General features: G+C 42.5%; 1 protein-coding gene across 1 annotated transcript in view; it reads right to left on the bottom strand.

Moving 5' to 3' along the window:
- Positions 1 to 1,035: 1,035 nt before the first annotated feature.
- Positions 1,036 to 24,178, bottom strand: part of gask1a (golgi associated kinase 1A) — a 48,575-nt gene continuing 25,432 nt past the window's right edge. Inside the window, exons 4-7 of the mRNA XM_062992324.1 lie at positions 21,342 to 22,628; positions 4,969 to 5,091; positions 2,902 to 3,005; positions 1,036 to 1,234 (exon numbers count right to left, since the gene is read on the bottom strand). Of these exons, the coding sequence (XP_062848394.1) occupies positions 1,036 to 1,234; positions 2,902 to 3,005; positions 4,969 to 5,091; positions 21,342 to 22,628 (1,713 nt within the window). The remainder of the gene's footprint in view (positions 1,235 to 2,901; positions 3,006 to 4,968; positions 5,092 to 21,341; positions 22,629 to 24,178) is intronic.

Genomic DNA, 24,178 nt, shown 5'->3' with positions numbered 1-24,178 from the left:
TGTAACTCCCCAACACCTGCTGCACTCATGCAGCCCCAGACCATGGCATTCCCACCACCATGCTTGACTGTAGGCATGACACACTTATCTTTGTACTCCTCACCTGATTGCCGCCACACATGCTTGAGACCATCTGAACCAAACAAATTAATCTTGGTCTCATCAGACCATAGGACATGGTTCCAGTAATCCATGTCCTTTGTTGACATGTCTTCAGCAAACTGTTTGCGGGCTTTCTTGTGTAGAGACTCAGAAGAGGCTTCCTTCTGGGGTGACAGCCATGCAGACCAATTTGATGTAGTGTGCGGCGTATGGTCTGAGCACTGACAGGCTGACCCCCCACCTTTTCAATCTCTGCAGCAATGCTGACAGCACTCCTGCGCCTATCTTTCAAAGACAGCAGTTGGATGTGACGCTGAGCACGTGCACTCAGCTTCTTTGGACGACCAACGCGAGGTCTGTTCTGAGTGGACCCTGCTCTTTTAAAACGCTGGATGATCTTGGCCACTGTGCTGCAGCTCAGTTTCAGGGTGTTGGCAATCTTCTTGTAGCCTTGGCCATCTTCATGTAGCGCAACAATTCGTCTTTTAAGATCCTCAGAGAGTTCTTTGCCATGAGGTGCCATGTTGGAACGTTCAGTGACCAGTATGAGAGAGTGTGAGAGCTGTACTACTAAATTGAACACACCTGCTCCCTATGCACACCTGAGACCTAGTAACACTAACGAGTCACATGACATTTTGGAGGGAAAATGACAAGCAGTGCTCAATTTGGACATTTAGGGGTGTAGTCTCTTAGGGGTGTACTCACTTTTGTTGCCAGTGGTTTAGACATTAATGGCTGTATATTGAGTTATTTTGAGGGAAGAATAAATTTACACTGTTATATAAGCTGCACACAGACTACTTTTCATTGTGTCAAAGTGTCATTTTGTCAGTGTTGTCCCATGAAAAGATATACTTAAATATCTGCAGAAATGTGAGGGGTGTACTCACTTTTGTGATACACTGTATGTACATTTTAATGTGTGTTGATTCACAGATCATGGTTCAGTCTCTTGTCCTGGATGCGCTGCAGCAGAATCTGGGCTCGGTGCTGTATGGTGTGGACGGTTCCTCTGAGGCCGGCGGCTCCTCCTCGACTCCTCCACAGTTCTTTATCCACAGACAGCGAGCGCAGGAGCAGGCGCTCCAGACAGCCTGACCGCAGCACTGACACTGCCCTCTCTGGAAACCTGCCGATCACAAACATCATTTGGACTTGTCGTTTTGGACTTTGTTCACGCTATATCATTTAAATATCTAGATTATATGCATGATTCTTTCTTTGTGTCATTCGACTGCTCCCGTATTAAGGGGTCGCCACAATGGTTCATTCTGGTCTGCAAAGTTACATCCTGAGATGTAAAAATCAATGATCTTGGGACAGGGATGAGTGTGCCAGAAAAGTTACAGCATCACTCTACATTTCATCATCAGTGTAGAATGTAATTTGCAATAGTTGTGCAAGGTTTGGATAAAAATGTCTATAAATGTTTTATGCATTTAACACTAACAGTGAGGGATTTATACTGGCTAAAACGCGACCTGGCACTGGACTTAATACTGCCGGTAACTGTAGTAAACATGATGCCAGGGAAAAGCTTTAAACTGTGTACCACAGTAACTGTGTTTCTGGAAATTCTGACCCTGTATAGCAAACTGTCTGCAACCTTCTGAATAATTACTACAATAATAATAATAATAATAATAATAATAATAATAATAATAATAATAAAACAAAACAATAATAATAATACTAATAATAATAATATTAATAATAGTAATATTAGTTAATAGTAATTAATATTAGTAATAATAGTAATAATAATATTAATAAAATAATAATATTAATAATAATAGTAATAATAATAAAATAACATTAATCATATTAGTAATAATAACATAATAAAAATAATAATAGTAATAATAAAATAATAATAATAATAATAGTAAAAAAACAATAATATTATTAATAATAGTAATAATAACAACAATAATAATAACATTAAAAGTAATAATAATAACAATAATAATGATAATATTAATAATAATAATAGTAATAATACTACTAATAAAAATAATAATAAAATAATATTAATAATAATAATAAAATAATAATAATAAAATAATGATATTATTAATAATAGTAATAGCAATAATAATAAAATAAAATTAATAATAGTTATAAAATAATAATATTAATAGTAATAACAACAACAACAATAATAATAACATTAATAATAACAATTATAAAATAATAATAACATTAACAACAACAGTAATAATAATAATAACAATAATAATGATAATAAATGTAATTATAATAATAATAATAATAATAATAATAATAAATGTAATAATAATAAGGATAATAATAAATGTGATAAATAATAATAATAATAATAATAATCATAATAAAAATATTAAAAGTAATGATAATAACAATAAAATAATAATAATATCAATAATAATAATAGTAATATAACAATAAAAGTAATAATAATAATAACAATGAAATAATAATAACAATAAAAGTAATAATAATAATAATGTTAGTAATAATAACAATAATAATAATAATAATAACAATAATAATAATAAAAATAGTAATAATAATAATAATAAAAGTAATAATAATAACATTTAAAGTAATAATAATAATAATAATAATAATAATAATAATAATAATAATAATAATAATAATATTAATAATAATAATAATAATAATAATAATAATAATAATAATTTGGTGCCATAATGGTAAATGATAAATTGGCACCTGAGTATAAATGGAGATGTACAGATATTTTACAGAGGTTAGCGTTATCACATCCTGTGATGATATGGTATCAGTACTTACTCATCGATGCTTTCCGTCAGCCTGAAGTTGAGATTGTGATGTGGTTGACGAGGCCTGCCCGCATTATCAATAAAAACCAGTCTGGAGGGATCAGTCCTCCGAACCTGGGGAGAAAATAAATATAGAAATCATTAAAAAGCGTTTAATAATAATAAAAATCAAATCATGTTGGAAAGCTTTTGGCTCAGGGGGAATGTAGAATATATCTGCAATCGTGGAAAACGCAGCCAAGTTGATCCCTCATCAATCCTCTCAAATCACAACGATAACCACGAACACGCGGTAATAACGGTGATTAAATATCTGAGAACTGTCTGTGAGTGGAAATAAATTCCTATTATTCATACACGGGGTTCTTTCAGATCTCCAGACTCCAATTTAGTGAAATCATTGTTTTTGTTTTGCATATGATACCCCAGTTCCTCCAAGAAGAAATAAATGGCATATAATAATTTAATAATATTCTATAAGACCCAACTGTGAGCTAATTTTAACCATTAAAATATCCAGAATCACAGATTTATACAACAAAAGGCAGGAAACACCCCGGATAGGATCGATCCCTCAGACGGCACTGCATCAAGAACCTCCACTCAACAATAGCTGATATAACCACATGGGTGAGGGATTAGTTTATCAAACCTTTATCAAGCTCTACAATACAGAGTTACTGCACAAATGATACTTAAAACTTTACTGTGCAAAAAAGAAGCCTTATGTTAACCATGTCCAGAAGCGACGTCGACTTCTCTGGGCTCGGGGGCATCGAGGATGGATCATCACAGAGTGGAAACGTGTATTGTGGTCAGATGAATTAGCATTCCAGGTCAGCATTTGGTCTCTGGACCAAAGACGAAAAGGATCATCCAGACTGTTACCAGCAACAAGTCCAAAAGCCAGGATCTGTCATGGTATGGGGTGTGTCACTACCAGGATCTGTCATGGTATGGGGTGTGTCAGTACCAGGGTCTGTCATGGTATGGGGTGTGTCACTACCAGGATCTGTCATGGTATGGGGCAGTGTCAGTGCCAGGGTCTGTCATGGTATGGGGGTGTGTCAGTACCAGGATCTGTCATGGTATGGGGGTGTGTCAGTACCAGGGTCTGTCATGGTATGGGGGTGTGTCAGTACCAGGATCTGTCATGGTATGGGGGTGTGTCAGTACCAGGGTCTGTCATGGTATGGGGCGTGTCAGTACCAGGGTCTGTCATGGTATGGGGGTGTGTCAGTACCAGGATCTGTCATGATATGGGGGTGTGACAGTGCCAGGGTCTGTCATGGTATGGGAGGGTGTGTCAGTACCAGGGTCTGTCATGGTATGGGGGTGTGTCACTACCAGGATCTGTCATGGTATGGGGCAGTGTCAGTGCCAGGGTCTGTCATGGTATGGGGGTGTGTCAGTACCAGGATCTGTCATGGTATGGGGGTGTGTCAGTACCAGACCAGGGTCTGTCATGGTATGGGGGTGTGTCAGTACCAGGGTCTGTCATGGTATGGGGCGTGTCAGTACCAGGGTCTGTCATGGTATGGGGGTGTGTAAGTGCCAGGGTCTGTCATGGTATGGGGGTGTGTCAGTGCCAGGGTCTCTCATGGTATGGGGGTGTGTCAGTACCAGGGTCTGTCATGGTATGGGGCGTGTGTCAGTACCAGGGTCTGTCATGGTATGGGGGGGTGTCAGTACCAGGGTGTGTCATGGTATGGGGGTGTGTCAGTACCAGGGTCTGTCATGGTATGGGGGTGTGTCAGTACCAGGGTCTGTCATGGTATGGGGTGGTCACTTGGTCTCCTCAAAGCCAAAACCTCTTTTAAGTGTGGTGAAAAGGAACAACAACATTACAAAATGTTAAATGCTTTACCGTCCCAACTTTTTTTGGAATTTGTTGCAGGTCTGAAATGCAGGAATGGATGTTTATTAATAAATGAAATGAAGTTGAGCAGATAAAACATGAAATATCTCAGGTTCATCCTGTCTGACATCAAATAAAAGTCAAAGTAAATGCTTCCCCAACTTTTTCTGATTTGGGGTTAGGTACATTTCTTCTGCATAAAGAAGGAAATCAATTTACCAGAATATGCACCAGCATTAAATCTTTGGAGTTTGCACATTTGACATTGAGCAGGTTCTCCACACACATTTCAGTGGGGTCGGGCTGGAATCCACAACAGTATCGGTCCAGTCTGTCATTCACCTGTAAACACACAACAAGACACAGTACGTTTTGGTTGAGCGTGTAGCCACTGATGCGCCGCTGCTTTCCCATCATCATTGCATGAAAATCTTCTTCCCCTTAATTATAGCTTCTTTGAGCGTCCAAAAAGGTGGAAATCAGATGGAGCTAAATCCGAACTATAAGCGTCTCTCAGTCTCTCAGGAACGACCAATTACTCCTCCCACCCTCACCGCTTATAACCAAAATATAACAGTGAGGAAACTTTTTGAAGATCCCTCATATGGTATGTATTGCATGGTTATAACCCAGCTGTGCAACACCAGTCTGACATGATTATTCACTCACTCACTCTCCAAGCCACTTATCCTAATCAGGGTCACCCCCCGTGCTGGAGCCTATCCCAGCTCTCAATGGGCGTAAGGCACACAGTAACACCCTGGATGGGGCGCCAGTCCATCGCAGTGCAGACACACATGAACACATTCACACCTTAACACACACACACACACACACACACACACACACACCTAAGGGCAGACTTTGTACTGTGGGAGGAAACCGGAGCTCCTGGAGGAAACCCACACAGACACGGGGAGAACATGCAAACCACACCGAAAAAACCGAGCCACCGTGCGGTCCTGGGTTCGATCCCCATGCAGGTCGGTCTGGGTCCGTTCTGTACAGAGTTTGCATGTTCTCCCCGTGTCTGCGTGGGTTTCCGCCGGGAGCTCCGGTTTCCTCCCACAGTCCAAAAAACATGCAGTCAGGTTAATTGGAGACACTGAATTGCCCTATCGGTGAATGGGTGTGTCTGTGTGTCTTACTGTGTGCCTTGCGCCCATTGAAAAGCTGGGATAAGCTCCAGCAACCCCCCGCGCGACCCTAATTGAATAAGCGGATAAGAAAGTGAGTGAGTGAATTCTACCAGGCACATAAACACGAAAAGTACTTGTTCACAAACGCCACTGTGTAATCCACAGTGGGACCAGATTCTCACAATTTTTATTAATTAAGTTTAAGTCGTTTTGTGTTTTGTTGTGATGCATCGTTGTGGTAAAAATCATGGATAACATGTGGGTCACTTAAAAAAAGTCTGGTCTACATCACCCTTTTTGACATTTTGTTCCTTCTGGAATTTTGTACATTTATTTTGGTGCAGTTATTTGATTCTAATCTAGATTATTGAGACATAAACACACCCTGCCACCCACTCTCCTTCATTACAGTGTGGTTTGGTACACAGTCAGAGATTATTGTAAATGGTCTCATTCATAAATATGTAACATTAATGACACATTGTGAGAATGTAAATACACTGGAAAAGACTATTATGCTTGGAAGAGTTGAAGGTAAAAGAGGAGGAGGATGGCCAGAAACAAGATGGATAGATATTATTAGGACTAGCTGATTTACGAACATCGCGTATGACCCTTTTCTGACCCTTTTACTATCCGCTACATCAGGGTTTTTCAAACCCTCATCCAAGGGTCTCATGGAGAAGAATAATAATAATTTAATAAGAATTTTAACAGGCACATAAACATAAAATGAACTTGTACACAAACGCCCCCTAGTGGAGGCTTTACGTTACACCTTGTAATCCACAGTGGGACCAGATTCTCACAATTTTTATTAATTCAGTATATTTAGTTTTGTTTTTGGTTTTTGCGTCGTTGCGGTAAAAATCATGGACAACATGTGGGTCGCTTAAAAAAAGTTTGATAAACCCTGGTCTACATCACCCTATTTTACATTTTGTTCCTTCTGGTATTTGGTACGTTTATTTTGGCGCGGTTATTTCATTCTAATCTAGATTATTGAGACATAAACACAATCTGCCACCCACTCTCTTTTATTACAGTGTGGCTTGGTACACAGCCAGAGATTATTGTAAATAGTCTAATTCATAATTATGTAACATTAATGACACCTTGTGAGAATGTAAAAGTATGCTTGGAAGAGTTGAAGGTAAAAGAGGAGGAGGATGGCCAGCAACATAATAGATAGATATAATTAGGACTAGCTGATTTGTGTACTTTGTGTACGACCCTTCTCTGACCCTTTTACTATCTGCTGCTACATCACCCTGTTTGACATTTTGTTCCTTCTGGAATTTGGTACGTTTATTTTGGTGCGGCTATTGTATTCTAATCTAGATTATTGAGAAATAAACACACCCTGCCACCCACTCTCCTTCATTACAGTGTGGTTTGGTACACAGCCAGAGATTATTGTGAGTATATTTAATAAATCATGGAGGTTCTGGGTTTAATTCTTGCTTCTGGTCTCTATTTGGCAGGAGTTTGCGAGCATATTTTCTTTTAAGGGTTCCTCCCATCTAACAAAAACACGCTAACGTTGAAGCATCTATTTTAAACCACCCTTAAATACGAGTGAGTAAATGTGTGAGTGCACTCTTCTGAGAAGAGCTCAGACAGCAGTAGATTTTGGATGAAGTGCACAGATTGTAGTTGAGATGTGTGTTTTGTAGAACTCTCATCCCTCTTTTGCACATGCTCAGTTCATCTCTCCTCCATCACTTTATCCCCAATACATTCTGTGCCGTCCCTCTAATAAACTCCTTCCTGACCTCTCCAGTCTTTTAGTCTGACCAATACATACATACACACATACTATTATTAATAATATTGTTGTGGTTTGAGGGCGGCACGGTGGCTTGGTGGGTAGCACTGTCGCCTCACAGCCTCCCACAGGTCCAAACAAACAAACAAGCCACCAAACAAAGTCACCAAACAAACAAACAAGCCATCAGTCACCAAACAAACAGTCACCAAACAAACAAACAAGCCACTAAATTAAGTCACCAAACAAAGTCACCAGTCACCAGTCACCAAACAGTCACCAGTCACCAAAGTCACCAGTCACCAGTCACCAAACAGTCACCAAACAGTCACCAAAGTCACCAGTCACCAAACAGTCACCAAAGTCACCAGTCACCAAACAGTCACCAAACAGTCACCAGTCACCAAACAGTCACCAAAGTCACCAGTCACCAAACAGTCACCAAAGTCACCAGTCACCAGTCATCAAACAGTCACCAAAGTCACCAGTCACCAAACAGTCACCAAAGTCACCAGTCACCAAAGTCACCCAAGTCACCAGTCACCAAACGGTCACCAAACAAAGTCACCAGTCACCAAACAGTCACCAAAGTCACCAAACAAACAGTCACCAAACAAACAAACAAGCCACTAAATTAAGTCACCAAACAAAGTCATCAGTCACCAAACAAAGTCACCAAACAAAGTCACCAGTCACCAAACAGTCACCAAAGTCACCAGTCAGCAAACAGTCACCCAAGTCACCAGTCACCAACCAAACAAAGTCACCAGTCACCAAACAGTCACCAAACAAAGTCACCAGTCACCAAACAAAGTCACCAAAGTCACCAAACAAACAGTAACCAAACAAACAAACAAGCCACTAAATTAAGTCACCAAACAAAGTCATCAGTCACCAAAGTCACCAGTCACCAAAGTCACCAAACAAAGTCACCAGTCACCAAACAGTCACCAAAGTCACCAGTCAGCAAACAGTCACCCAAGTCACCAGTCACCAACCAAACAAAGTCACCAGTCACCAAACAGTCACCAAACAAAGTCACCAGTCACCAAACAAAGTCACCAAAGTCACCAAACAAACAGTCACCAAACAAACAAACAAGCCACTAAATTAAGTCACCAAACAAAGTCATCAGTCACCAAAGTCACCAAACAAAGTCACCAGTCACCAAAGTCACCAAACAAAGTCACCAGTCACCAAATAGTCACCAAAGTCACCAGTCACCAAACAGTCACCAAAGTCGCCAGCCACCAGTCACCAAAGTCACCAGTCACCAGTCACCAAAGTCACCAGTCACCAGTCACCAGTCACCAAACAGTCATGTCACCAAACAGTCACCAAACAGTCACCAAACAGTCACCAAACAGTCACCAGTCACCAAACAGTCACCAAACAGTCACCAAACAGTCAACAGTCACCAAACAGTCACGTCACCAAACAAAGTCACCAAACAGTCACCAAACACGTCACCAAACAAAGTCACCAAACAGTCACCAGTCAACAAACAAAGTCACCAAACAGTCACGTCACCAAACAGTCACCAGTCACCAGTCACCAGTCACCAAAGTCACCAGTCACCAAAGTCACCAGTCACCAAACAGTCACCAAACAGTCACCAAACAAAGTCACCAGTCACCAAACAAAGTCACCAAACAGTCACCAAAGTCACCAAACAAACAGTCACCAGCCGAACAAAGAGTCACCAAACAAAGTCCCCAGTCAACAAACAATTACCAAACAGTCAAAACAGTCACCAAAGTCGGTCAACAAAGTCGGTCAACAGTCACTAAACAGTCACCAAACAAAGTCACCAAACAAAGTCACCAGTCACCAAACAAAGTCACCAGTCACCAAACAAAATCACCAGTCACCAAACAGTCACCAAACAAAGTCACCAAGCAAAGTCACCAGTCACCAAACAAAGTCACCAAAATCACCAAACAAAGTCACCAAACAAAGTCACCAGCCACCGAACAAACAGTCACCAAACAAAGTCACCAGCCACCGAACAAACAGTCACCAAACAAAGTCCCCAGTCAACAAACAATCACCAAACAGTCAAAACAGTAACCAAAGTCGGTCAACAAAGTCGGTCAACAAAGTCGGTCCACAGTCACTAAACAGTCACCAAAGAAAGTCACCAGTCACCAAGCAAACATGTCACCAAACAAAGTCACCAGTCACCAAACAGTCACCAAAGTCACCAGTCACCAGTCACCAAACAAAGTCACCAGTCACCAAACAAAGTCACCAGTCACCAAACAGTCACCAAACAAAGTCACCAGTCACCAAACAAAGTCACCAGTCACCAAACAAAGTCACCAGTCACCAAACAGTCACCAAAGTCACCAGTCACCAAACAAAGTCACCAGTCACCAAACAAAGTCACCAGTCACCAAACAGTCACCAAACAAAGTCACCAGTCACCAAACAAAGTCATCAGTCACCAAACAGTCACCAAACAAAGTCACCAGTCACCGAAGTCACCAAACAGTCACCAGTCACCAAACAGTCATCAAAGTCACCAAACAGTCACCAAAGTCACCAAACAGTCACCAAAGTCACCAGTCACCAAACAGTCACCAGTCACCAAACAGTCACCAAAGTCACCAGTCACCAAACAGTCACCAGTCACCAGTCACCAAACAGTCACCAGTCACCAGTCACCAAACAGTCACCAAAGTCACCAGTCACCAAACAGTCACCAGTTAACAGTCACCAAACAAAGTCACCAGTCACGTCACCAAACAGTCACCAAACAAAGTCACCAAACAGTCACGTCACCAAACAAAGTCACCAAACAGTCACGTCACCAAACAAAGTCACCAAAGTCACCAAACAAAGTCACCAAAGTCACCAGCCACCAGTCACCAAAGTCACCAAAGTCACCAAAGTCACCAGTCACCAAACAGTCATGTCACCAAACAAAGTCACCAAACAGTCACCAGTCACCAAACAGTCACCAAACAGTCACCAGTCACCAAACAGTCACGTCACCAAACAGTCACCAAACAGTCACCAGTCAACAAAGTCACCAAACAGTCACGTCACCAAACAGTCACCAAAGTCACCAGTCACCAAAGTCACCAGTCACCAGTCACCAAAGTCACCAGTCACCAAACAGTCACCAAACAAAGTCACCAGTCACCAGTCACCAAACAAAGTCACCAAACAAAGTCACCAGTCAACAAACAATTACCAAACAGTCAAAACAGTCACCAAAGTCGGTCAACAAAGTCGGTCAACAGTCACTAAACAGTCACCAAACAAAGTCACCAAACAAAGTCACCAGTCACCAAACAAAGTCACCAGTCACCAAACAAAGTCACCAAACAAAGTCACCAAAATCACCAAACAAAGTCACCAGCCACCGAACAAACAGTCACCAAACAAAGTCCCCAGTCAACAATCACCAAACAGTCAAAACAGTCACCAAAGTCGGTCAACAAAGTCGGTCAACAAAGTCGGTCAACAGTCACTAAACAGTCACCAAAGAAGGTCACCAGTCACCAAGCAAACATGTCACCAAACAAAGTCACCAAACAGTCACCAATCACCAAACAGTCACCCAAGTCACCAGTCACCAGTCACCAAAGTCACCAGTCACCAAACAAAGTCACCAGTCACCAAACAGTCACCAAACAAAGTCACCAGTCACCAAACAAAGTCACCAGTCACCAAACAGTCACCAAACAAACAAACAAGCCACTAAATTAAGTCACCAAACAAAGTCATCAGTCACCAAACAGTCACCAAACAAAGTCACCAGTCACCGAAGTCACCAAACAGTCACCAGTCACCAAACAGTCACCAAAGTCACCAAACAGTCACCAAAGTCACCAGTCACCAAAGTCACCAGTCACCAAACAGTCACCAGTCACCAAACAGTCACCAAAGTCACCAAAGTCACCAGTCACCAAACAGTCACCAGTCACCAGTCACCAAACAGTCACCAAACAGTCAACAAAGTCACCAGTCACCAAACAGTCACCAGTTACCAAACAGTCACCAAACAAAGTCACCAAACAGTCACGTCACCAAACAAAGTCACCAAAGTCACCAAACAAAGTCACCAGTCACCAAAGTCACCAAACAAAGTCACCAGCCACCGAACAAACAGTCACCAAACAAAGTCCCCAGTCAACAAACAATCACCAAACAGTCAAAACAGTCAACAAAGTCGGTCAACAAAGTCGGTCAACAAAGTCGGTCAACAGTCACTAAACAGTCACCAAACAAAGTCACCAGTCACCAAGCAAACATGTCACCAAACAAAGTCACCAAACAGTCAACAAACAGTCACCAGTCAACAAAGTCACCAAACAATTACCAAACAGTCAAAACAGTCACCAAAGTCGGTCAACAAAGTCGGTCAACAGTCACTAAACAGTCACCAAACAAAGTCACCAAACAAAGTCACCAGTCACCAAACAAAGTCACCAGTCACCAAACAAAATCACCAGTCACCAAACAGTCACCAAACAAAGTCACCAAACAAAGTCACCAGTCACTAAACAAAGTCACCAAAATCACCAAACAAAGTCACCAAACAAAGTCACCAGCCACCGAACAAACAGTCACCAAACAAAGTCCCCAGTCAACAAACAATCACCAAACAGTCAAAACAGTCACCAAAGTCGGTCAACAAAGTCGGTCAACAAAGTCGGTCAACAGTCACTAAACAGTCACCAAAGAAAGTCACCAGTCACCAAGCAAACATGTCACCAAACAAAGTCACCAAACAGTCACCAAACAGTCACCCAAGTCACCAGTCACCAGTCACCAAACAAAGTCACCAGTCACCAAACAGTCACCAGTCACCAAACAGTCACCAAACAAAGTCACCAGTCACCAAACAAAGTCACCAGTCACCAAACAGTCACCAAACAAACAAACAAGCCACTAAATTAAGTCACCAAACAAAGTCATCAGTCACCAAACAGTCACCAAACAAAGTCACCAGTCACCGAAGTCACCAAACAGTCACTAGTCACCAGTCACCAAACAGTCACCAAAGTCACCAATCACCAAACAGTCACCAGTCACCAAACAGTCACCAAAGTCACCAGTCACCAAACAGTCACCAGTCACCAAACAGTCACCAAAGTCACCAAAGTCACCAGTCACCAAACAGTCACCAAAGTCACCAGTCACCAAACAGTCACCAAAGTCACCAGTCACCAAACAGTCACCAGTTACCAAACAGTCACCAAACAAAGTCACCAAACAGTCACGTCACCAAACAGTCACCAAACAAAGTCACCAAACAGTCACGTCACCAAAGTCACCAAACAAAGTCACCAAACAGTCACCAAAGTCACCAATCACCAAACAGTCACCAGTCACCAAACAGTCACCAAAGTCACCAGTCACCAAACAGTCACCAGTCACCAAACAGTCACCAAAGTCACCAGTCACCAAACAGTCACCAGTCACCAAACAGTCACCAAAGTCACCAGTCACCAAACAGTCACCAAAGTCACCAGTCACCAAACAGTCACCAAACAAAGTCACCAAACAGTCACGTCACCAAACAGTCACCAAACAAAGTCACCAAACAGTCACGTCACCAAACAAAGTCACCAAACAAACAGTCACCAGCCACCGAACAAACAGTCACCAAACAAAGTCCCCAGTCAACAAACAATCACCAAACAGTCAAAACAGTCAACAAAGTCGGTCAACAAAGTCGGTCAACAAAGTCGGTCAACAAAGTCGGTCAACAGTCACTAAACAGTCACCAAACAAAGTCACCAGTCACCAAACAAACATGTCACCAAACAAAGTCACCAAACAGTCAACAAACAGTCACCAGTCAACAAAGTCATCAAACAAACAAGTCACCAAGCAGTCAACAAAGTCACCAAGTGGTAGATTTGGATGAAGTGTACTGATTGTGGTTGAGATGTGTGTTTTGTAGGACCTCTGATTTAACACTCTGTACTCTGCACTGCGGATTTCACACGTTTCTGTTACATCACACGTGGTTGTGAAAACCTCCGTAAAGGTGACGGCATCATGGTTTCAAAGTGTATCTACGTGGATGAGTGCTAGCTGAGAGCGAATAAAAGTAAACAGTATTTCTGATACTAGTCTTGTGTCCCCACCTTTAAGGGCTGGATATCGGACCTGGGGTGATGCAGCTTTCTCTATTGCTGCTTCCGTCTTTTGGAATTCTCTTCTGATTTTCTCTTCTAAATTTTTCTGATTTAGTAAAATTCAAATCATTGATTAAGACTCACCTGTGTAAAACACCTGTAATTTTGTTTGATTTATTTATTTAGTCATAATTTATTGCCACAGTTTTGTGTTGTCTTCCTGATATCGTTTGTAAAGCATCTTTGAGTATCTGGGAAAGCGCTCTATAAAATAAATGTATTATTATTATTATTATTATTATTATTATTATTTCACAGCTACACCTGAACATAACTTTTTCTTTGTACAGCTTATAATAGTATCAGTATAACCTGAGTTTATATATGTACAGGTGTATATAATCTGTCATTTTGTAAAAGTGTGTGTATATTTAATGTACAAGTGTTTACTTGTTTATAATTTCAACTTAATGTTTGTTACATACTGTGAGGAGTTCACACTCAGGATTCTCACACAACATAGAAAATAAAAGGTGATTAATTTGATGTCATTGTCAGTAGTTTAGTTTACAGAGTGTATTTAGTACAATAGTGCAGTTGTGGTTTGGAATACAGCCCGAGACATTTTTCCTCTGCTGTGTTTTGGATACAGGGTGAGAAAAGCCTAAACCTTGTTTCTGTTCTTTTTTTTTTATTTTAAATAAGAAAAAATCTATATGTGTTGAATAGCTCATGGTTTGAATAACAGGGGGGGAATTAGCGAGTCCTAGCCAAGGACGGATTAAGGATAGTCTGGGCCCCTGGGCGAGTGAGTTAGCCTTTAAAGTGAGCTCACTGTTGGACATATTGTCAGGCATGAAAAGAACATCAAATAGCTCAGTTAAGTGTGTGTATGCATTCAAACTGCTTGAAATTGCTTGTCTTAAATTTAAATAATTGCAAAATTGCTAAATTAATTTGTGTCTCTGCGCTTAAGAGAAATTGAACATAATAATTTTGAAACAATACAAATTCAGAAACATTAAGTAAGGGCCTGAATCGCATATTTGCAACAAAACGTCTGTTATGAAATATGGTAGCTTGCCTGGCAATTTGTAGGTCCCTAGAAAGTCAAGGAGCCATGGTAAACGACTTCTATGGAAGTCAAGGGCCCCATAGCAGGGGCCCTCGTGATCAAGGGCCCTCTAATGGTATGCCCTGCTCTTCTCTAGGGCCCCCTGGTAGGGGCTCTCATAACCAGGGCCCTCTAAAAATATGCCGCCCTCTTTCCTAGGACCCCTAATAGCCAGAAGTCGAAGTCAGAGCAGTGCCACAACGCCTCATCCATTTTCATAAGGGGCCCAAAAGCATGGCTAGGGCCCAAAAGCATGGCTAGGGCCCCGAAAAGCATGGCTAGGGCCCAAAAGCATGGCTAGGGGCCCCAAAAGCATGGCTAGGGCCCCCAAGAGGCCCTGGGGTCAAAGTCCCTAATAGTCAGAGGATCCTTAAAATGGAGGGCCCTCGGAAATAAAAATATATTGTATCATAAATGTTGATAGACATCGCAAAATGTTTTGGGCCAGGGCCCCCCCGGGACCCCCTGACCTCAAGGGCCCCTGGGCGCTGGCCCCACTGGCCCGGTCAGTAATCCAGCCATGGTCCTAGCCCTCCTATTTAATACTTGGACCACCGACAAGAGGTAAAAAAAAAAAAGTTAGTTAGCTATACTAACCTTAGGCAAAAATTAGAAACTAGCATTTATCAATATACCAGTGGCTAGGGCCCAATCAGCTATCACTGGCCCTAGCCAGTGATAGCTCAGTGGTTAAGGTACTGGACTAGTAAACAGAAGGTTGCCGGTTCAAGCCCCGCCACCACCAAGTTGCCACTGTTGGGTCCCTGAGCAAGGCCCTTAACCCTCAATTGCTCATTGTGTAAGTCGCTTTGGATAAAAGCGTCTGCTAAATGCTGAAAATGTAAATGTAAATATACAGTTCACACAATCTAATTCAGAAACTTATTTGGACAGGGCTCATGAGGAGAGGGGAGGGCGGACACACAAGCCGAGATTACATATCGTTTATTCATGATTTTACAAGACACACTAACACATGACCTATGCCAACCACTATGCCAAATGCTAATCTGAACCAACATGAAACATGATCCTAAACAATCCTCAACCCTAAGCCACACCCTGAAAGATTCCACAATGCTAATGCTAAACATGAACTTGGCTATAAAATTAAAATATGCTTCCCATAAGCAAGAGTCCAAAGCATGCTACATGAGCTAGAATACAACACATTCTCTATGCACGACACCAAAACAAGCCACCAAACAACAAGCCACCAAACAAACAAGTCAAACAACAAGTCCTTGATGGTTTAGATCACGTTAAAGGCTAGTCAAGGAGTCGCTACTTGATGGGTCATGGTAGCACAAAAGTAAAGCTTCATTGTTCAGCTGGGTGGCACAGTGGCTCAGTGGGTAGCACTGTCACCTCATAGTGAGAAGGTCTTGGGTTTGATTCCCACAGTAACATGGGTAATTAGGGCAGGTGTAGCCTAGTGGTTAAGGACTAGCAATCAAAAATTCAACTGTAATCTCTTAGTAAAATGAAATTTTTAGTAGCTCCAATTAGCTCCAAATTTGGACTGTGGGAGGAAACCCGGAGGAAACCCACACAGACACAGGGAGAACATGCAAACTCCACACAGAAAGGACCCTGGCCACCCGGCCAGGGAATTGAACCCAGGTCCTTTTTGCTGTCAGGTGACAGCACTACCCACTGAGCCCTATGCGCCAAACTAAAATTATATAATAATATTAATAATAACAATAAATAATAATAATGATAATAAAAATGATAACAATAATAATAATAATAATAATGAATGATAATAATGATGATAATAATAATAATAGTAATAATAATAACAATAATAATAACAATAATAATAATAATGATAATAATAATAATTAAACCCACACAGACAGAACATATATGGATAGGACCCGGATCTCTCCACCTGGGGATCGAACCCAGGACCTTCTTGCTGTGAGGCAACAGTGCTACCCACCGAGCCATCCTGCCACCCAAAAGATAAATCAACTACTAGATATGAGTGTCCAAGTGAATGAGTGTGTGAGTGTGTGTGTGTGTGAGTTTGGCACAAACCCACCACAACCCTGACCAAAGTAACAATAATAGTGTATTTTTAATTATACATGAAATGACAATAAACAGTTAGATAAATAGGGTAGGGCACGGTGGGTAGGTGGGTAGCACTGTCGTCTCACAGCAAGAAAGTCCTAGGTTTGATCCCCAGGCGGGGCGTTTGCCCTGCGACGGACTGGTGCCCCGTCCAGGGTGTTACTGTGTGCCTTGCACCCATTGAAAAGCTGGGATAGGCTCCAGCACCCCCCCCCCCCCCCCCCCCCCCCCCCGTGACCCTGACTGGATAAGCGGTTAAGAAAGTGAGTGAGTGATTGAGAAGATAAACAGGAAGAAACTGAAATATAAACGTATTAAGGGTCTAAAACGGTTTAGAAGGTTTATTAGTATTTTCCTCCACTCTCAGGAGACGTAACCCCCTTTTTAAAGGAGTAGGAACCGTATTAAAACGTTTATCTCCAGCACTCTGATGGTCTCTGGCTCCGGTCGTGACAGTAAAATTGTCCTTCACGCTGTTCCACACTATCGGGTGACGACTCGCACTCGAGATGCTGGGAACAAGTGTTCAGGGATCCACTCAGCAGCTTCTCCCAATCGATACGGTGCTACAGTGTATCACAAAAGTGAGTACACCCCTCACATTTCTGCAGATATTTAAGTATATCTTTTCATGGGACAACACTGACAAAATGACACTTTGACACAATGAAAAGTAGTCTGTGTGCAGCTTATATAACAGTGTAAATTTATTCCTCCCTCAAAATAACTCAATATACAGCCATTAATGTCTAAACCACCGGCAACAAAAGTGAGTACACCCCTTAGTGAAAGTTCCTGAAGTGTCAATATTTTGTGTGGCCACCATTATTTCCCAGAACTGCCTTAACTCTCCTGGGCATGGAGTTTACCAGAGCTTCACAGGTTGCCACTGGAATGCTTTTCCACTCCTCCATGACGACATCACGGAGCTGGCGGATATTCGAGACTTTGCGCTCCTCCACCTTCCGCTTGAGGATGCCCCAAAGATGTTCTATTGGGTTTAGGTCTGGAGACATGCTTGGCCAGTCCATCACCTTTACCCTCAGCCTCTTCAATAAAGCAGTGGTCGTCTTAGAGGTGTGTTTGGGGTCATTATCATGCTGGAACACTGCCCTGCGACCCAGTTTCCGGAGGGAGGGGATCATGCTCTGCTTCAGTATTTCACAGTACATATTGGAGTTCATGTGTCCCTCAATGAAATGTAACTCCCCAACACCTGCTGCACTCATGCAGCCCCAGACCATGGCATTCCCACCACCATGCTTGACTGTAGGCATGACACACTTATCTTTTTACTCCTCACCTGATTGCTGCCACACATGCTTGAGACCATCTGAACCAAACAAATTAATCTTGGTCTCATCAGACCATAGGACATGGTTCCAGTAATCCATGTCCTTTGTTGACATGTCTTCAGCAAACTGTTTGCGGGCTTTCTTGTGTAGAGACTTCAGAAGAGGCTTCCTTCTGGGGTGACAGCCATGCAGACCGATTTGATGTAGTGTGCGGCGTATGGTCTGAGCACTGACAGGCTGACCCCCCACCTTTTCAATCTCTGCAGCAATGCTGACAGCACTCCTGCGCCTATCTTTCAAAGACAGCAGTTGGCTGTGACGCTGAGCACGTGCACTCAGCTTCTTTGGACGACCAACGCGAGGTCTGTTCTGAGTGGACCCTGCTCTTTTAAAACGCTGGATGATCTTGGCCACTGTGCTGCAGCTCAGTTTCAGGGTGTTGGCAATCTTCTTGTAGCCTTGGCCATCTTCATGTAGCGCAACAATTCGTCTTTTAAGATCCTCAGAGAGTTCTTTGCCATGAGGTGCCATGTTGGAACTTTCAGTGACCAGTATGAGAGAGTGTGAGAGCTGTACTACTAATTTGAACACACCTGCTCCCTATGCACACCTGAGACCTAGTAACACTAACAAATCACATGACATTTTGGAGGGAAAATGACAAGCAGTGCTCAATTTGGACATTTAGGGGTGTAGTCTCTTAGGGGTGTACTCACTTTTGTTGCCGGTGGTTTAGACATTAATGGCTGTATATTGAGTTATTTTGAGGGAAGAATAAATTTACACTGTTATATAAGCTGCACACAGACTACTTTTCATTGTGTCAAAGTGTCATTTTGTCAGTGTTGTCCCATGAAAAGATATACTTAAATATCTGCAGAAATGTGAGGGGTGTACTCACTTTTGTGATACACTGTATTAGCTGAGGGACAGATTACACCTATCCACTTCTTAACAGGTTCTTCTGATGTTTTTTTAATGGCTTTCTTTCTAATACACACTCACACACTGACTCACACACACACACACACACATTTATTATTATTTACATCGAACTTCTCTGTAGCCTAGCTGGGTTTTCATTAATGTATTCATTTATATTTAATAGCTGATTTATCCTGGTCAAGGTCCTGAAAACACTGGGAGGCAAAAATACACACACAGGGCTGCCAACTAAACAACTGTGTGGTGGCAGTGTGACCATCAAATCAATCAGCATTAGCCTGTCTATTATATGTGCTAAATAAACAAACACTAAGTGTATGGTTTAAATACACTATATTGCCAAAAGTATTCGCTCGTCTGCCTTCACACACATGAACTTGAGTGACTATGATGTGGGCCCACCCTTTGCAGCTATAACAGCTTCAACTCTTCTGGGACCATCTCTGAACCGGGGAGGGGGCCTGAGAATACATCTCTCACCATCTTACAATGCCGTAATTGTAGCTTTACCCCAATCATGTGTGAAAGACACACATGACCATTGTAATTAATGGTCATTGTGAATTTCATATGGTCCTGATCACCGGTTCCATTGTTATGCAATGGGTGGTGATCAGTCGTTATGCAAATCAACTGCATATAAGATCGGGGTATTTAACACCAGCTCAGACTGAAGAAGTCATTCGGATTGAGTGACGAAACGTATCTCTACAACAAACTTGTGTCCAGATGAACTGATTCAACTTTGTGGATTTGTGTACCTGGATTATTGAGCATGCATCAACAGAGTCTTCTGGGAAGGCTTTCCACAAGGTTTAGGAGTGTGTTTATGGGAATTTTTGACCATTCTTCCAGAAGAGCATTTGTGAGGTCAGACACTGATGTTGGACGAGAACGCCTGGCTCACAGTCTCCGCTCTAATTCATCCCAAAGATGTTCTATCGGGTTGAGGTCAGGACTCTGTGCAGGCCAGTCAAGTTCTTCCACACCAAACTGGCTCATCCACGTCTTTATGGAGCTTGTGCTTTGTGCACTGGTGCGCAGCCATGTTGGAACAGGAAGGGCCCATCCCCAAACTGCTCCCACAAAGTTGGGAGCATGAAATTGTCCAAAATCTCTTGGTATGCTGAAGCATTAAGAGTTCCTTTCACTGGAACTAAGGGGCCGAGCCCAACTCCTGAAGAACACCCCCACACCATAATCCCCACTCCATCACTGTTGGACTGTTAGACGTTTAATCCCCACTCCATCACTGTTGGACTGTTAGACGTTCATTCTTCTGTGAGCCACAGGGTTTCCCTGCTGTGTGGTTTATGAAACGTGTACCTTAATGATAAGACGTGTAATTACAGGGGTGATTTATCTGCTTGGTTTAATTACCCAGCGTGCCCTGATTCGTCTGGGATGGGGTGAGGGTTTGTGTTGAAGTGAAACCTTCACTGTGACAGTTTAAGGCATGTTTAATTCACCAATTACAGTTAATGATGCTATTAAGAGCTGGAGCTGGTAGGATGGAATCCTCTTGGGTGAAACAAATCCTGATAGAAGTGGATCACACTCAGCAGCGCTGCTGGAGTTTTTAATCACCTCACTGTCACTGCTGGACTGAGAATAGTCCACCAACCAAAAATATCCAGACAACAGCGCCCTGTGGGCAGCGTCCTGTGACCACTGATGAAGGTCTAGAAGATGACCGACTCAAACAGCAGCAATAGATGAGCGATCGTCTCTGACTTTACATCTACAAGGTGGACCGACTAGGTAGGAGTGTCTAATAGAGTGGACAGTGAGTGGACACGGTATTTAAAAACTCCAGCAGCGCTGCTGTGTCTGATCCACTCATACCAGCACAACACACACTAACACACCACCACCATGTCAGTGTCACTGCAGTGCTGAGAATGCATCCACCACCTAAATAATACCTGCTCTGTAGTGGTCCTGACCATTGAAGAACAGGGTGAAAGCAGGCTACAAAGGAATGTAGAGAAATAGATGGACTACAGTCAGTAATTGTAGAACTACAAAGTGCTTCTATATTGTAAGTGGAGCTGATAAATTGGACAGTATCTGTCTCGCGTGTGTACAATTAAAGAAAATGAAATAAAAAATGAAATCATGAACACTCTCAGACTCCTAACATCTTCTTACCTGCAGCAGGAAGTCGAACAACGCCAGTCGCCCCCACTCCGAATGGTGCACGCCTACACACATCGTTGAATCTAGAGGTACCTGAATCCCACATCTGGCTTTTAGAAGAGTCTGATACTGGGTCCAAGTGAGCAGAAAAGAATTCTGGTCATTATCATCATCAGCTAAATGCTGAATATCAGGATCCCACCACACCACAGGCCTCCCAGAACCGCTGGTGTACTTATATGGTAGAAGACTACTGTTAAACATTCTCATCACTGCTGGAAGACTGCGGTTCAGACCCAGAATCCTGTCCAGGTGAAACGCAAGCACCTCGATCCAGTCACCGGGACGCTTGATCAGGGCACAGTTTCCTTCCTGGCAGAGTCTGGTGTGGTTGCGTTCACTATCCTCGCCGAGTCCCACCTGAAGCACTTGGCCGTGACCTGAGAGTCTGGCTTTAGTCAGCACGGTGCCCCTGGCCAGCAAATCGATCTTCTCCACATCATCCCTACTAAACCAGGGCAGGGAATCAGCTTGGGTTTGGTTCCAGTTCTCGCTGAAAATGTCATCATGTGAAATTTGACACCAGCGAGTCATAAAGTCCGGCAAATCAGCCCCTTCCCCAGAGACGACGTTGTTTTCCAGCACAGATTGGGGCTTTTTCTTCGGCGAGGACGCTGATCGTCTTTCATGTGTTTTGGTTCCTGAGGTATTTTTAAGATTCACTCGCAGTGAACCAGTACTCCCCATAAACCGCTCTGGCTTGGGCGCATCTGGAGAACATTTGTGTCTGCATGGCTTAATTCTGGGCTGGAAGGAACCCGTGCTGGCGGACTGAGTCATAATTTGGTCATGCCTGGGCAGAAGCTGGATAGCGTGCTTAGATTTCGATTCGTTCCCATTGCCTGGTTGGTTGGCCAGCATTTCCTTCATATTGACTACAAATGTTTGGAGGGAGTGTTTCTTTTTTCCCCCTTTCGCCCCCTTTGCGTTGCCTTTAGTTGGTTTATGAACTCTTTTCTGTATTTTTATGCCTCGGTTTTGGTAGCCGTGACCCACCGGTGTGTGCTTGGTTGAATCTTTAACTCTGGAAAGCTTCCGGTCTCCACTGTGAACATTTAAAGGAAGCCGACGGAGAAGCTCAGTGGGTCGCTTTTGTTGAGGCCCGTGAGAGGGCAATCCTGTCTGTTCAGAGGGGAAGGGTGAATATGTGTTTATCATCACCGCCGAGAAGGTGAGGAGAGACAGAAGTGCCAGGATGTAGCACCGCTTCACTTTTAGCTTCAGCCCTGCTTTTAGAGCCTGCCAGACAGAGCAGAGAAATAGTGCATAACTATTTTGGGGTCAATGTCAGCAAATCACTAGAATAACAAAGCGTCTGGGCACAAGATGTAAAGAAAGCAAAGCTCAGTTTGCAAAGTAGAGCAAAAGAGTTCTGCATTAAACGGAAAGAAATCTATCAGCCCTACATGCTGCTTTCATTCCTGCCCTTCATTATATTAAACCATTCATATGATATCCTCAAACTGTCTGTATTTACACATTATAGCTCAGGCCCTATCTAATTCATGGTTGTGTAAATCGTGTCACAAATCGTGAAATATGCAATTTGAGGTTTGTGTTCAGTGATTTAACATCTCACGTTGTCACGAATCAAGCCTCTCTGCTCCTGGAGTGTGCCTAGGTGCCACGCCCTTCTCTCCAGGAGCACTCACAAGCTGAAGCCAACGCCCCTCACTGTGATTGGTCCCTTGCTAATCACCTACAGGGATTTAAGATAGCAGCTGGGGACCATTCACTTGAGGCTATTTTGATGTGACTGTTCTGTTGGTTTGGTTTTCCTTGAATTTACCTCAGCGAGTGATTTTGGTCTGTCTGTCTGTCTGTCTGTCTGTCTGTCTGTCTGTCTGTCTGTCTGTCTGTCTGTCTGTCTGTCTGTCTGTCTGTCTGTCTGTCTGTCTGTCTGGTTTGTCTTTTTGGTTTTTCCCCTTTGCATGTCTTTGCTTCCTCATGTTTGTTTGGTATCTTTTGACTTTGATTTGGTTTGTTTGGTTTGTTTTATCCTGTTTATCCTGCTTGTGCCTGTTTGCTTCTATTTGCCCCTGTTTGTTCTTGTTTGTCATCAGTCCATGCTCTTGTTGGTGTTCAGGTTAGTTCTTAGCTTAGGGTGTAGGTTTAGTCACGTTATGTGTGATTAGTTTAGATTAGCATTTAGCTTAGCATTTATCATAGATCTTGTGTTTGTTTGTCTTGTCTTGTTTATACTTGTCTTGTAGTTTGCTCATTATTAAACTTTTGTTAAACCCATCTACGCGTGTGTGTCCGCCCTGTGTCTCGTCTTAGCCCAACTGTTACACACATTTGCTGGCTAATTTGCACTATGAGGTGTCCTAGCAATCCTATAGCAATTTAGTTAGCAAATCAGCTAAAAACACGACTCGGGTAACTGAGTTTGGAAAACTCCCAACCAATTCTGTGGACGCGGGGGGTCAAAACATGGACGAATGAGAATTTTCGTATTTGAGACAGAACATGAAGCCTCGCACCGTCGCTGGATGTTCTGGGTTTACATTCAACTATTAAGGAAGCTGTGCTGCGTTTTGTAGCTCCATTTATTCTATCACTCAGTTTGTGAGTGTAATTTAATGACTGATGTGAAATGTGGCTCTTTTCTTTAAACATCCATGAAATCTGTGAGTTTTGAAAAACGAGGTCCGTGAATCAAATTTTATCCCTCTTCACCAAACTGAAAACCAGCCCCTTATAACCATTATATTCTTGCTCAGATACAACCAATCACCTTTCAGATCACAAACGAGGCTAACTGTCAACCAAAATCTAGTCTTTTCTTG

The sequence above is a fragment of the Trichomycterus rosablanca genome, chromosome 3 (assembly GCF_030014385.1).
Source record: "Trichomycterus rosablanca isolate fTriRos1 chromosome 3, fTriRos1.hap1, whole genome shotgun sequence".
In the NCBI taxonomy this organism is placed as follows: domain Eukaryota; kingdom Metazoa; phylum Chordata; class Actinopteri; order Siluriformes; family Trichomycteridae; genus Trichomycterus; species Trichomycterus rosablanca.
This window is presented reverse-complemented; position numbering and strand designations above follow the sequence as displayed.